General features: G+C 37.3%; 1 protein-coding gene across 2 annotated transcripts in view; it reads right to left on the bottom strand.

The window, feature by feature from the left end:
• The window catches only part of WDR19 (WD repeat domain 19), a 41767-nt gene extending 25809 nt beyond the window's left edge, over window positions 1–15958 (bottom strand). For both annotated transcript variants that reach the window (XM_027642683.1, XM_027642685.1), the window contains exons 1-15: window positions 15907–15958; window positions 14291–14382; window positions 14142–14207; window positions 11316–11441; window positions 9475–9590; window positions 8817–8932; window positions 7474–7554; window positions 7099–7211; window positions 5609–5782; window positions 4382–4452; window positions 3055–3227; window positions 2842–2956; window positions 2010–2116; window positions 1476–1598; window positions 53–202 (exon numbers count right to left, since the gene is read on the bottom strand). In XM_027642683.1, coding sequence (XP_027498484.1) covers window positions 53–202; window positions 1476–1598; window positions 2010–2116; window positions 2842–2956; window positions 3055–3227; window positions 4382–4452; window positions 5609–5782; window positions 7099–7211; window positions 7474–7554; window positions 8817–8932; window positions 9475–9590; window positions 11316–11441; window positions 14142–14207; window positions 14291–14382; window positions 15907–15951 — 1668 coding nt within the window. In that variant the 5' untranslated portion in view covers window positions 15952–15958. The remainder of the gene's footprint in view (window positions 1–52; window positions 203–1475; window positions 1599–2009; window positions 2117–2841; window positions 2957–3054; window positions 3228–4381; window positions 4453–5608; window positions 5783–7098; window positions 7212–7473; window positions 7555–8816; window positions 8933–9474; window positions 9591–11315; window positions 11442–14141; window positions 14208–14290; window positions 14383–15906) is intronic.
• Window positions 15959–16068: the final 110 nt, after the last annotated feature.

Below are 16068 nucleotides of genomic sequence, written 5' to 3'. Positions count from 1 at the left end.
TTAAAGAACATACTTGTAAATATAAGTGTATGGGTATCCCAAACTAACTTACTGGACAATAGACAAAGCCATCACTTTTGTCATCTATGAAAGCCATTCTGGTTCCATTGGGATCTGGAAAAATCTTCCTCACACTGACAGGATGCCGATATTCATTCACATATTGCCAGTCTTCAATGTAGAAACAACGAATAACTCCAGTCTAACGAGAAAGAATATAAAATCTTAATAATGAGATCAGTAAGTGGCAAGTAGTTAATTACTCTGGTTGTACTTTCTCCCATCTTAGAGTACTGAGTGTTTAAAAGAAGTACTTCCAAGTGAATTTTTTTGCTTCCTTCTTCAGTCACAGTCTGTTTTGGGCAGATAGGAAAACTTGAGGCTTTGGGGGGATGGAGAAAGGAGTTGGGAGGTTTGAGCAGTCTTCTGTTGGTTTTGACATTTATCTCACTCTGCTTTGTGGAGACAAACTGTATTTAATGTGCAGTTCTCTAAACACAGGAAATGCCTGTCTCATTGCTGAGAGAAGCTTAACCTTCGAACAAAGCTGAAAAATTTGCCTCCAAAGAAGAACCGCACATTCTTAAGAACAGATGTACCTAATTCAGGCGAGAAAAGCAATCAAACTGATTTATGACCAAAGCTATATTTCAATCAGTGTCACACTGATTGAAAAGGTAGCTTTTGACATCAACTGTAAAAGTTGCACACATCAAAATGATCGGTTGCAAATTTAGTACCCCAAATTTACCAGTACCAGTTTAGGTACTGAGGAGGTGGGAAAGGCCTCAACTGCTGCAAAACCACTCAAGTTATTAAACCAGTGATAAAACCAGAAATAGTTGTTCTGGTCTTTCCTCTGGAAGGTCAGTACATCAGTTGATATCACAAGGAGTACAATACTACAATACTACAATATGTGCCCTGTATTCCCAGTGCCAGAAAATATTAAAAGGAAAGGAACTACTCCTCATGCACAGGAAAATCTCCAGAAAAATCCATTAAAAAAATTCTCTTTGGACAAAAGTTTCAGTAGTAAGTCAATATTTCCATTTATGCTATCACACTTGTTTACCTTAGTAATTTTTGTCCACATTTATCACATCACCACCTAAATCAACAAATTTGCAAGCCAAGTGCTATGTTTTTTTCTTATATCTGGAAGACTTTTTGATTGTCAACCCTCTCATTAATGCAACAGAATTAAATTCTGCTATTAAAATCAGTGTTTTGCAACAAACACTAGTAAAAGCAAAACTTAACCTTCCTGCCAAAGCATGTCATATAAATGCAACAGTAAAGAAGCTGGATGCAATTTTGACTGTATTTGCTTAAAGTTTTTCATAGAAAATAATCCACTCTAAAGTTCACAGATGCAGGGGTTTTTTTGCTAAAAACAAGAGTAGTAATCCAAATAATTCAGACAGAAATACATTCAATCTAAAAAAATCTTTAAAAACAGAAGTAATACTCACATCTGTACCATATAGGAGGAAGTCACTTGTTAAAGCATGGCACAAAATTCGGTATTTATCATCATCTGCTGGGAAAAGTCGTGTTTCTCGTTCTTCCTGAGCACCCAAATCTTCACTTTCTATCTAAATATAAAGAATAGAATGAACTGAAAAACTCCACTGTTAACAATAAGGTATCATAGTGTTGCCTGTAGCAAACTGTAAAGAAGTGAGATCAAAAAAACCTTTCGTGTGCATCCCTTAAAAACTCAGCATCTGCTTCTGTCAGATTCCCAGAGACCTTTAAAATAAAACTTTTAAACAACTGACAAGAAAACGTTTTCTTCACCTTTTCTAGACTAGGTTGTATTTCTGAAATCTACAGAAACTCAGCTTTATATTTTAGTTAGCCAGCAAAACAATTCTGAAGAATTTTTAATTTTTATCTCCATTAACTGAAGATCATTCCATTTTATCTCATTTTTAAAATTATATTAACTTGTTCAACTTAGAGCAACTCATTAGTTCAGCAATCCAAATTGCCAGAGCTCTTACCATATGCAACTGGACTTTACCCTCAAAGAGAGCAGCAGCATAATCAGAATTAAGGTGCATACTCGCTACAGTCCCCAGGTACTCCACATCTTTAAGCTTTTTTACATCTAAAGGATTCAAACAAAAAAGAAAAGGTAAAAATATTTTGATTTTGTACAGGTCTTCACTTATCATCACTTAAATTTGCAGCTGAGTAAGCAGATGTGAAAAACTGACAATTAAGCAGAGAGGGGACAATTCACTTGTAAATACACTTTCTTCTTAGCAGTCAGAAAACTGGTTAGAAAGTAAAACAGAAATTCCTTCCTTATGCAACTCTGACTAGTATTCTTATAGTTTTGATTAATATATTGTTATTGAAAAAAGGTGATGCTTAGAGAAACATGAAAGCTTTAAATCTACTACCTAAAATTTGGATACAGCATAACCAATTTTTCCTTATCCCACACAAGCAACATGAACATCTACAAAACTCTCTGATCATATAGTTCCTAGGTACTTTGCCAAACTTTGTATTTAAAGACACAGACATAGAACGCTTTCAAAGCCTAAAACTCCTTCATTGGTTACCAAGATGATCTCAAAAAACCAAGAAACAGTCTGCGTTTCATGACCAATACCTTGAACATGAAGTTTTAACTCTGTTATTTACAATGCCTTGTCATAACTGCTTCAGTCTGCGAAGATCGTTATCCCATCCTAACAGGACCATACGGTAATTCAAGTTTTTAGTGTACAACGTGGAATGTCCAGAACTGCTAAACACAATACTGAATTCGTAAAATGAGACAGAGTACTGCATTAATTTTAAGAGAACTGAATTTATGCTTACTGTTCTCTCCAAGTGCATAAAACCAAGCCCGATTGTTCATTCCTACAGCCAGATGATAAACACCAATAGCAACAAAACTGGGCTCTACTTCAACAGAGACTGTGACTGGCAGCTCCTGTAAGAAAACAAAACAAAATAATACAATTTTTATCCACTTCTAATACTTACTTTATTTATATCTACATGAAGTTTAAAAGAAAGAGGTTATCATACTCTCTCCACATGATTGGCTACGGTAACTTCTAGAAGAGAAGTAAGGTATGCAATCCGTGTACTGCAAGCATCTCCAAGGATTGGAAGCTTTGTCAAGAAAACATGAAGGGATCCTCTCCGTGTAGATACTGCCAACAACTGTCCATCATCTGTCCAAGCCAGCTGATCTACACCTAAAACATTCACAAGTTTTTGTAAAAAAAAAAAGATCCTTTCTTTAACTACTGAAACCAAGATATAATTATTTTGCTTTAAAATGTGAAAATGGTAGGAATTAATATATAGCAATATAGGTACTAATGTATTCAAATATAACCAATTAATATAATTCCAAGATTAAATGGAATCGGTCAAACCAAACACAGAATTTACTACTATAGCAGTTTCCTGAGAGTGAAGTCTTCACAGAATCACAGAACGGTTTGAGTTGGAAGGGACCTTAAAGACCATCTAGATACAGCCCAATTTCCACTAGACCAGATTGTGTATCTGTTACAAAACTGATCACCTCTCTCCCTGTTTTCCAACACTGACCGTTTATTCAGCACATTCAAAGTGAAACATAATACTGGAAGTAGTTGAGCAGAATTCAATCTTATTTCCCTTATCACCCAATTAGTAAGTACTAAACACAGAAACAGTGTTTGGTCCTCAGTGTCTGGAAATTCCTATTCATATTTTAACTGACTAATACCAATATTCCAAGGAGACAGGGGAAAACATTATGCTGACAATATCCTAAATTTCTGGGAAAAAAATGAAAAAGGAGGGAAGGTTCTTAGAAATAAAATTCTGGAGGCAACCAGCAACTTGACAATAAATAAAGCATTTACAAATACTACATGAGGAGACAATGTTGGTAACTCATTACTGAAGAAGATAGTTTTGTAACACTGTTCTGGAAGCCACAGACACAAATCCTATATATCAGGATGAAAATAGATAAATTACCATATGTCAGTACAAGAAATGCTGAAAAACACAAAAAACCCCCACTAAAAATCATGGAAAGAAGAGGAAACCAGTTAAGTGTATTACTTTAATAATCTGAATATCCTGTATTACAGATTCAAAACCACACGACCCTAACTGATCAAATATTCTGAGAGCTGTAATTCTCTATCCTTTGAACAGATAAAATATGCTCCCATTTTGCTACTGGTCACTTAATAATTACAACTTGAGACAGAAGGATTTTTTGATAAATTCTATATTTACACAGTTTTTCCAACAGCAGTACTTTCACTCACAAAAACAGAGACACCATGAAAATTCCAGTATACTTAATTTGTAAAAATTTCTCTCTTCATGGAGAATGTTAACATACCTTTGTTTTCATCATCCAAGTTTATTATGGCATACATTTCTCTCAGATCTGACAGATCATGGATTTTAATGCTAAAACAAAAATAAACAGTCATTCTCACCCATCTAAATCTCATTCACATAAACACAAAATGCCTTCCATTTCCTAAAGAGCAACACTACTCAGTTATCCATCACTCTAAATACCATATCACTATATCACTGTACAAAAATATTTGCTCAGAGAACTAAAATTTGAGGAAAAGACACAAATCCAATTTGAAAGAACTCAGAGTTGGGAAACACAGTTTGCACACTTTTGACATGTTACAGTACATGTTAGTTTAAAAACACATTAGTGATCAACAAACAGTGCTTGAAACACAAGATGCAAAAAAATAGCTTTCAAACCTGCTTCACATAAAAAGGGACAGAGTGAGAGTTTATTTGTGCTGTCATGTCATCAATGTATGTTAAACAGCCCCTAAAGAAATAATCCTTATAGTACAATAGGTGAAATGCTTGAAGTTGCACCATGCTTTGCTCATAGTTACACCACTCTTGATGTGCAAGTGCCATAAATCAGCAGTCAGTCCTACACAGAGCTGAGGACAGAGAGAATGGTCTGATTCCTACCATCACTTAGTTCCTCTTTTGCTGAAGAATTCAGGTATCACAGAATCAGGGAGCAGCAGATGAGGCACTAAAGAAGCTATTCTATCATATGCACAACACATTTTGGAAGAACTCCAGTCTCTTTAATTATTTTTTCCTTAATTGCTTACACTTTTAGAGTTTTGTCTAGATTGGAGGTAAGACCAAACACCAGGGAGGAGGATATCAGGATACAGGATACAAGCATACTCAGTACAGTTTTAAATTAACTGTTCTCCTATCATTAAGCAGATGTTTATGTTCAACCAATAAATCATAGTAAAGAAATTTGGACTTTTTTGTAGTCAATAACATAATAGAAAAAGAAAGAATCAAAAGGAATAATCTATACTAAAGTTTAATTAATTTTTTTGTTTACAATTAATTACAATAAAGTTAATTACAATTGCAGGGATTTTCGTCAATATTACCTTCTAACTCTAGGCAGAGCAGCAGCTCCACAGAACAATTAATCTCATCTTCTTTCCACTCACTTCTTTAGGAGCCTTGGAGCCTTAGGAAGCACAGCTTTAACGCCTGAGAGCTACAGCTGTGGGAGATGCATTCATTCCTTATGTATAAAACTACCACTTACCAATTGTCACCACATGATGCAGCTTTGTTTAATGACTGGGATATAGCAATGCTGCTTAGATTATCCTTATGATTGTGAGCTTGAAAGATTTCTTGACCTATCTCACGAATGTGTGTAGAAATGACTACAAAGCACCCTCGTGAGAAACCAATCATAATGTAGCCATCACCATACCTGTTACAAAAAACAACAATTAAGAGATCTATTAATGCAATACACAAAATAATTTTTCTTTCAGACTGCTGGAGTAATTGTCAATGTCTCCCTGTAATAGGAAAAATAAGCAATTTATGGGAATTTATATATATAACGTAAAACAATATAATATAAAATAGGTTAAGGGAAAAAATTACCAAAGGTTCTTAAAGGACGGAACCATGTTTGTGCCTAGAGTTCACTCATAAGTCATCTTTCCTGCATTTTAAAATGCCACTTTACTTTCAGCATGCTGCAAACATGGCAGTGATGCCAGGAGAAAGATTTCTGGTATCTTCACTGGAATAAGCATGCCAGAAGATGGCAACTTTCCTTTCAAGGTTCTGGCCAATTTGGTCCCATCAAAGCCATGTAAAACCAATAATGCCAGTCACTCTGCCCTTCATCATCATCATCATCATCATGGCTAGGCTTTGCGAACAAAGATTTGGGAAGGGCTCTACCCACATTTGCTACAAGCATGCTGGTGTGTATTTGTAAATGGTCTGTTTACTTTTCTTAGTGTCAAGTAGAAATAACGAGGTTAAGGCAGAAATAGTTACAGCATGTAAGGATGAATTAAAATGATATCTCATCAGCTTAATTGCAAGAAAAATCACTGCAAGGTACACAGTTCAGGTATGCCTTGTTACATATGTGGCCACAAACTAAGAAGCATATCACTACAGGTTTTCTTACGGTTACAGTGTAAAGGAATGTCAATTCCACCTTAACTGAACACGTATTAAAAGACAAGCTGCAATGATTCAAAGACATAGAAACACCAGAGTTTTGGTACACCAGTTCTTGGTACAGAGTTGAAACTTTTAGCTTAGGTTTTCTTCAAAGGAACACTACCAATGGTATTGCACAGCAGGGAGTCTATAAGAACTTTGCAAATCAACAAACTAGCTGAAGGACAAAACTCCATCCCTAGTTCTTTCATCATTTACTCATCCAAACAGAAAACAACACATAAACCCTTCAGTTTAATCTTCTGTCAGGACAGGAACATATTAATGTTCTAATAGTGTTTTGAGCACAGCAACTGTGATTCCATCTGAAAATACTGCTTTTATATCCATCGAATCATCAGGTAGAACAATTACAAAATGTAGACTACATTGTGTTTGGAAAAGAATTACTAAAAAGGCTACAAAACATCCAGGAAAAATCCAGTGTGAGCAAGGGATAGATGATCTAGTTTCTGATAAATCTAGATGATTTATCAGAAGTACTTGGAAAATACTCAGCTTGTTAATACCACAATGCTTAATTAAGAAAGTTCTGCTCACCATTTGTAGGCTACAATACTGCCGTAAGGCTGCTGAAATTTCAGATCAATCGGGTTATCAGGATCATTCAAATTAAAAAGAAAGAGAGTCTTCTTGCCAACCACTACACTTACCTGCCAATGAATAAAAAAAAAAATTAACTTGGTAAGAATGGCATCACTTTAAAATAAGGCCCTATTTCTTCACTAAAAGATGAGTTTTAGGACTTCAAATAATCCTTAAGAATTCCATGGATCTGAATTCTGAGTCTTCATCAATTCAAGAATTTTCCCTACAGCATTAAGTCAGCTCCATTTCCTCAAAGGAAAAGGAAGCAGGTCACATGGAGGTAGGTTACTCTCACTTGAACTACAGTATTTTGCAGTGACTTCTTACTGTGCTTTCCCTGGTTGATATTCTTTCATCAGTCTTCATAACTGAGAACTGCATATCACTGGGATCTGAGCTCACCGAGGTCTGCAAGAAAGAAGTTCAGACTGAGAAATCAACAGTTAGTGTAGCAAATACTGATGATAAATAACTGCATTATTCCTACCCTTTACAATATAGTGATAAAGACAGACAAAGTTGTCATTGCATTTAGTACAAAACCAAGAAGAAATGCTGGAGAAAACATGACCTCACTTTGGATCATAATGATGTTAGCACAGAATATACTGAAAAAATATCTAGGAAACACAGTTATGCAACAGTTAGAGACACAAATTCAGACAGAGAAGGAAAGATCCAGATGAGGAAGAAGACTTGCATGATGATATTACACAGACAGTACTAAGTGAAACAGTATAAAAAAGGTCACTGATGCAAATTCAGAGAAGGAAGACCAAGAATAAGGCACACAAGTTAAATATTTACAATGTATTTTAAAATGGGCATACCTCATCTAAGTTCAGCAAGTGATAGCAGTCTAGTTGCTTTTGTAGTCAAAACCTAGTAAACAAGCCTTGCTTAGATCTCTGCCATCTCAGCTACACAGCTTCTACTCCCTAAGTCTGATAATTTAAAGCACAGGCACACCCTAATAAATTTATTAGGGTATTCTTCTCCAGTTGTGGTCTTCAGACACAATGAAGGAAGCATATGAAATAAACTACAAAAGATTTGTGCTTTGAAAATTTTTAGTGAAAACACTGTTCATTAAAGTAAAAATAATGAATTACAATCATTTGCACATTAGGTAGCAACTGTCATTGCTTGGAAGGACTGTGATGTATGTAAACAAACCGAATTCTTAACTTGAGGATTTGAGCATACTTGGAGAAAGCATCGGAATCAAAGCTCTCAACAGAGCAACCGAGGTCCAGCCTAGGAATAATCCTTGCACATCAGAGCCAAGATCTTTGTTAAACCACTCTAAAGCAAAACCAACACTAAAAGTACTTCCTAAAGGTGTTATGAAGAGTCACATCAGAGCTCTTCTATGCTGTTACTGGGGAAGTCAAACTAAGGTTGCACTCATAGGATCCTCTTAGAACAGACACAAAGGAAGTGTATTTAGGCAGGACCACAACAGAATTGCAAAGACTCTAATATCATAAATCACATTGCATAACACAGAGGTTCAGATTCTTAGATATGGCCTCATCCTACATGAGGTTTCCCAAAGGTTCCTTGTCCTTGAAAGCAGTGGGATTCAAAAGGCACAAGATCCCATAGGCCCCAGCTTTCTTGGGAACAAGGAGTATGCCTTAAAATCAAATGTGGGTTAGAAATACTACCTGTCTTATTGTATCCCCTTCCTGATTGCTTATAGTAATCATTTTGTCTTCACCACCTAGAGCCAGGAGGTTTTCAGTACTCCAACAGCCACAAGTAATCTTCTTAGTGTGTTTACCTTGAAAAATGAACACAACCACAAAAAAAAAAAAATCTGTGATGGAAATATACTTCGTTTGGCCACTCACAGATTGTCAGAATGTGAAACAACTTGTCAGAGCAACTACAAATTCAAGAGCCTTTTTTTTAAATCTTCTGCTCCCAGATGGAAGTCTTTTGACCTTATAGGAAATGGCACAGCCCCTGTTCTTCCACTTCTTTGCACGGAATTTCTGGGGACTGTTATATCCTCAGCCTTTATGCCCAAAGGTACTTCAAGCATGTAAGAAAGAGTAACTTAGCAACAAGAACAACCACACAAATCCTTTGCAGAAAAGATAACACAAGTTCCCCGTGAGACGGTGTCAGGCATGTATATATATATATATTACTTACTACACTATAAAAATACTCTGCTAAGTAAAACAAACCAGAACGTGCAAGTTGAGTATATGCACATTTTTTACTAGCATGTACACATAGAGAACTAAAAAGGAATCTAAGCATATTAGCAAAATTACACTTTCACATGAGTAAGATTAATTTCAAACCAATGCATACCAAGAACAGAAATCTTGCGAGAAGTCTGATGGTTATATATAAGCAAGTTTCCTTTTGTTGTTCCAACAGCAAGTAAAGTTCCAACTCGAGACCATAACAAGAAAGACATTGCATCCCTGAAATAAAGACAACTTTTACTTTTTATTATAAAGATTGCTTTCATGTGCTTATATATGAAAACAAATTTTGCATATTTGTTTTGCAATTCTATGAAATCACACAGATCAAGAAGAATTTTTAAATTAAGCAAATGTTCTCTACAAATATCAGAAATATTTAAGTACATACAAAATAGTAAAAGTATTAAAAAGTTGTATGAGTGATGTAACATGACTTGTACAAACAGAAATGTGTCTACAAACATCAACAGTTTTGATAGGTAATTTGGCCAAATACACAGCTTTACTCAAAGATTCCATGAAGGTACATGAAACTTTCCAGTCACTTTTTGTATTTTTTTTGTACTTCAACTCAAAAGTGAATAGGTCTCATTCTAGTCACTGTAATAAGGAAGTTAGAAAGATCCATTTTAACTTGAAGTTTCAGATACAGCAGGGCCTGTTTTGATGTATATTTAAGGCTACACAGACAGTTACTATAAATAATGTTAAAAAGAAAAAAGCCTCAAGCAAAAAAAAAATTCAATCGGAATTTTCTAATTAGCGCAGTCCCTCCCATCTTTTTAAATTTTACTGTAAGCATGCAATAGCAGTTTGAAACAAATTTCAGATATTGACATGTAAAATGATCTCCATTTATATTTGGTTTGCATATGAGGGATTTTGTTTGTGCTTCTCTAATTTCAGAAAGGGAAGGATACAAGAAAAGCCTGATTATCCCACCCTTTATACGTCTTAGTGCTTATTCTGCTTGAACAATAACACTGTGACAAAAGAAGCATTAAGGACTCAAACTGAGATATACTTTTCTAGCAAGACTGCCTCCAGTAAGAAATTTACCTCTAATATTAGAGAGAAAGATCACGAAGGAACTGCAATTACTGCATACTCCATTCTGCTAAGTACCTTCTACGTTCTTTTTTGCTTGCATACTAGCAAGTTACTCTTCCCCCCAAAGTATTTGTTCACACATGAAAAGGAGGTACAATATGGTCTATTAATTCACACAGTGTAACATGTATATACATCTTAACATAGGACAGATTTGCTTCCACTCTCTTTCTTACAGACAGAATGTTTATGTAGAATGCAAGAATTTGGTGGAATAGATTCAAGGAAGCCAAAAGTTTAATTGTTAAACCAAGCTCATTCATTAACCCAATGCTTGATTGTTATGCAGACCTCAGAAGAGTTTAAAGTCTGTGGCCAAATTCATAAAGGTAAGGCTTTGAACCTTAGAGTAGGGTCGCCTCAGATATCTCCTCCCATCCTAAACCAGTGAATATGGTTTTGTGAATAATGTTTTAGTTCCCTTACAAATCAAAGAGGAAAAAATCCTAGCACTACTGAAATCACTTCCTTATTTTTAAGTTCCCTTTAGGGAATGTGAAATACTAAAGAGAAAGTGTAGCCAGTGAGTTGCTACCGCAAAGTGAAACATCGAAGAGACGCTCTCTAGAGACTTTGGCACTGCTGACACTCAAGAAAGAAACAAAACCCCTATAAACACTAAAATCTCCATGCACAACAAACACTTCAAAACCAGCAACTCTTATAAAAAATACTTTAGCAACAAACTATAGCATATTATTTAACAGTACATGTACTATGAGGACTCCAGTAAAAAATGATCTTGCAATATATCCTCCACATCAACAAGTCACAGTGCTCCCAGTATCTAAAAAAAGATGTTAAAAAAACATGTTAAAAAAAATTTCTTACCTCATGCCACTGTCTACTTGGCTTGTTTTGTTTGTGATCGCATCCCACAGAAATATGGCACTAGATTTGTCTGTGACTATTGCTAAAGTATCTCCATCCTTATCCCAGTCCATAGCAACACAGTTACTGAAGAAAAGAGAAATCACTAATAATGTTAAAAAATGTTTGTAAGAGTACAGAAACAGCCAGAACTATGCAGCTGAACTCTCTGTTCTTTTTTCTTCCATGCAAACCCACAACAGACTGCAGATTTATCTGTAAACTGTACTTTTATAGCAACCACACCCTTACTCAAATCTCATTGAAATGACAGAGGCTGAAAGGAAGGTCATAAAAGAGAGACTGCTACCTTCTAGTACTTGAACTACTGGCACCTTGATTTTCAAGAGACAGTGAAAATCCTCTGCAAGGTTCTGGTTCATTAGAGGCTATTCAGAGTTGGGATTATTTTTCTCAACAAGCCTAGTGAACTTGGACAAGAAATCTATGCAGAAGCAGGAAAAATCTCTACTTGCAAACAGCTCCTATAATGAAGAGGAGAGCAGACTTACCCATAAGTCTCTAGTGAATTGAAAACAGTGTTGTTCACAACATGTATTTAAAGCATATATGCTGCAGACCAAGAACCTATGTCACCTGACACCACTCTTTCTAGATAAGTAAATTGAAAGTTTCAGGTTAAAAGGGTAGCTCTGAAAAATTTCACACTCACTACCATTCAAACGAAAACTCCTGCTGCAAGCAGTTTCAAAAGTGTCCTACAGAAACACACACTGCTATAAATGAATTTAGTAAGTCTTCAGTTCCAGGTTCTCCTATCTTTCTTTTTAAAACCTCAGCAGTTTATTCCAGAGAAAGAGTATAGTCTATTCCCTAAATATACTCCTGAATACCTAACAGCCAATCAGAACATCGTGAACGGGAACAAAGACAAAAAAGAAAAAAATAGGGGAAAATGCAAATTGGTAAGCAGGAAACAAAACAAATTCTATCAACATAATAGTGAGAGGCTTATAACATCAGTAAGTATTAGCAGAGAATACTTGACATTTTGAACTCCATTCTTATGTAAGGAGAGGTCCAGCAGTTAATTGCAATTGGTTAACAGTTAACCAACAAATAAAGAAGCAAAGTTTGGCCTGACAGGAGAACCTCCATGTAAGCACACTTATTTCTGTTTAAACTGCATATCACAAAAATTGAAATTTATTCCAGTAGCAGCAAAGAGAATTTATTCATCAATCACAGCAAAAGGTTGGAAACAATAATTCAAAAGAACTACCTAACACAGGTAGAAGATTTCCTGGCAGGCCTCAAAAAGTCAACACTATCCAATCTACTATAAGCAGATGTTAATTATTTCAAAAAGCCTTTAGGAGATGTGGTTATTATACAGGTATCTTCTACTCTTTGCCTTGCCATGAGAACGTAACACTATTATAAAACTGGTTTTGATGTTATATGTTTCCCTCAAGGAAAGGCTCACATCTGTCCATCGATAACGTGGTGCTGTCAGTGACCATCAGTAAGGTAGACACACCTTCACACCACCCTCACCAACCCACAAGACAGCAGAGGATTCCCAGTCCAACACAAGCTCTTCCCAGAGTTCACCTCTGATTCCACACAGCTTTCCTCACTTTTTGCAGTCTTCTGGAGCGAATGAGCATGGTGCAAAATAGGCTGGGCTATCGATATTACCAAAGAGACTGACATAGTCCACGTTAAAAATGGCTCCTGACCCAAACAGCAAGATGTGAGTTACAAGTGAGTCTGGTGAAGACAATGAGAATTGCATCTCTTGGTTTGGTGCAACGTGTCAACCACTGTGAACTGCAAAAACTGGATTTCTAGACTTTTTGAGTCACTATGAGCTAAGTGAATCTAGCTCATATCTACCAATGACATAGCGATATGCAAGTGGAGTTCTGAAAACTGAAGTCAGACTCTAGACTAGAGGCTTCAGATTAAAAGTTTCACCTGGACTAAGGGTTCTACCTTAATCAAAATTGATCAGGTTGTTAGAAATAAAAGTAGGCGAAATACTAAGAAAAAATGAGCAGTACACAAATGAAAACTATTGCTACATCAGGTAGTAATGGTGCCCAATACAAGTATATTTATTGAGCAAAATGGTATGATGACCCAATGTCACACTGTTTTCACCCAGGCTGGTTTCCTCTGGGTCACATCTAGCCTGTTTCTACGGTCTGACTGCCTTTTAAGAACTTAGATGTATCTTCCAAAGTACAAATTTTCTAAATTTCGTTTGAAAAAAATCCAGTTTCTACACTCCTACAACACTTGCTGACATGAACCAAAGTATGACAAGCAGGAAAAAAAGGAGACTCACTTCAGGAGTACCCTCTCCATCTAAAGCAAAAATGCCAATGCATACATTATGGCAGTGATATAAACAGAAACACTAAACCAAAAGGGCATCTTTCCTCAGTAAAGCTACAATAACAAATTGTTAGAAAATTGAAAATAGTAAGAATGCAGTCGCAGTCAGCGTGATGAGAATATATTGTATACAACCTCATTATGATCCTTCCTAATATAATGACACAGATTGAGTTTATTACTAATAAGGACTCCTTTGGGTAGGAGAATATATTTTTTTACTATTCTTGATAGCTTACTATGACTTCAGCTTTTACTGCTTCAGATTCCATACATGCTCAGTTTGTCTTCTTTTCTAGGTATGTTCACCCAAAATATATCTCTTCCTAAAAAGTTCTCACATTGTCCCGGTACCTCACCAGAAGATAAGCATTTTTAAAGAAAAAAACAAAAAACCTAATTTAAACCCATCTTAGTACCTACCCTGGTAGGCTGATTTCATTTCTCTTCTGACCATGACGATCAAAAATTTTCACAGCACGATCACCTCTACAAAAGATTAATATACAGAATAAATCCCTTCTTGATCGCTAATTTCTATGGACAAACGCAATAAATACTTGCAATCTTACCCTGTTACAGCAAGGAAATTTCCTAAAGTTTTCTGCCAAGCAAACTGCACAGGGGAACCAGACCAAGCTTTTTCATACAGACTGAATACTTGCTGGGGGAAAAAAAACAACCATATATGGGAAATTATACATCTTAAAATCATAAGCATGTAACAGTACTACAACTTTCTAAGATGTTAGAAACTGAGCACCGTGGAGGTAAAAAAACCTCAAACCAATCCAAACACAACTTCCGTGTGATTCTAATGCACCAAAGTAACAACATTCCACATGATAAATCTTTTGGTTTGAGTGTAAAAAATTGAAATTTCTGATAATGGGTGTCTGCATTAAGAACTCTATCACAACTAATATTTTTTCTCTTAGTTACAGGAATTAAAAAATTGCATGAGACTCTCCCGTTCCAGTTCAAAGACTGGAAAGGTAGCAGTTTTCCAAATTTCATGGAGAAGTCTGGGACCAGACAGCATCCTTAGTTTGCAAAACACAGAAGGATCAACATTTAATCTTTTAAAGACAGATAACCATTTTGTTACTCTGAACTGTTGGGTCTGAAAAGCAAAGACCTTAAAGCAACCTACTGTAAAAAAAGATTCTGACTTCCAACTGAGAAAGTTTCTGAACTTCCTTTTCCTTTCACAATACCTGTACAGATTTTTCTGTAACCTGAGTGTAAGATAAAGCCCACAACTTTGTTTCACAGCTTGCTATCCTGACTTATACCCCTCCCACACGATCAGATAAACACAAACATGCGGTGTCCACCTGGTGTCCCCACCTGGTGTCCAAATGTTTGCAAGGCTTGCTCAAGCCTTCTTTTGGATGAATGTAAATGGAGGCATTCTGCACACTGAATTTGCATTTTACTCACTAGAAGTGCAAAAATACAACCACCACATGCCACAAGCACAAATGACGTCGGACAGTTATGTCTGATTTGGAAAAAAATTTGTAAGAGTCCAGAGGAGGGCCACCAAGGTGACTGGAAGGATGGAGCCCCTCTCTTGTGAGGAAAGGCTGAGAGAATTGGGAACGTTCAGCCCGGAGAAGAGAAGGCTGCAGGGTGACCTAATTGTGGCCTTCCAGAACCTGAAGTGAGCCTACAAGAAAGATGGACAGAGACTGTTTACACGGGCATGTAGTGACAGGACAAGGGGGAATGGCTTCAAACTGAAGGAGTTTTAGATCAGATATTAGGAGGAAGTTGTTTGCTGTGAGTGTGGTGAGGCACTGGAATGGGATGCCCAGGGAGGTTGTGGATGCCCCTTCCATACAAGTGTCCAAGACAAGGTTGGACGGGGCTTGGAGAAACGTGGTCTAGCAGGAGATGTTCCTGCCTATGGCAGGGTGGTTGGAACTAGATGAGCTCTCTTCCAACCTAAGCCATTCCACGAGAAAGAAAACAAATACAGGAGTGCAGGCAAGCACGTCAGGCCCCCCATTTGCTGGCGGCCGGCGCTTCTCGCCGCACCTCCCTCCCCTCCCCTCCCACCCCCTCCCCTCCCCTCCCACCCCCTCCCCTCCCCTCCGACCCTCCTACCCCCCGATCGGACCCCCCGACCGCCGCCCGCCCCGCAGCGCCCCAGCCCCCCGGTACGGCGGCCGGACAGACCCACCTTCATCGCTGCCCCAGAGCCCGGCCCAGCGCCGGCACCGCGCATGCGCCGCCCGCCCACGGCGCCGCGGTCGCCCTGGAGACAGAGAGGGCGGAGCGGGCGGAGGGGGCGGCAGAGCCCAGCCCAGCCCAGCCCAGCCCAGCCCAGCCCAGCCCAGCCCAG

The sequence above is a fragment of the Corapipo altera genome, unplaced genomic scaffold (genome assembly GCF_003945725.1).
Source record: "Corapipo altera isolate COAL_440 unplaced genomic scaffold, ASM394572v1 22, whole genome shotgun sequence".
In the NCBI taxonomy this organism is placed as follows: domain Eukaryota; kingdom Metazoa; phylum Chordata; class Aves; order Passeriformes; family Pipridae; genus Corapipo; species Corapipo altera.
The sequence above is the reverse complement of the archived record's forward strand: the minus strand, read 5'-3'. Positions and strand labels throughout refer to the sequence as shown.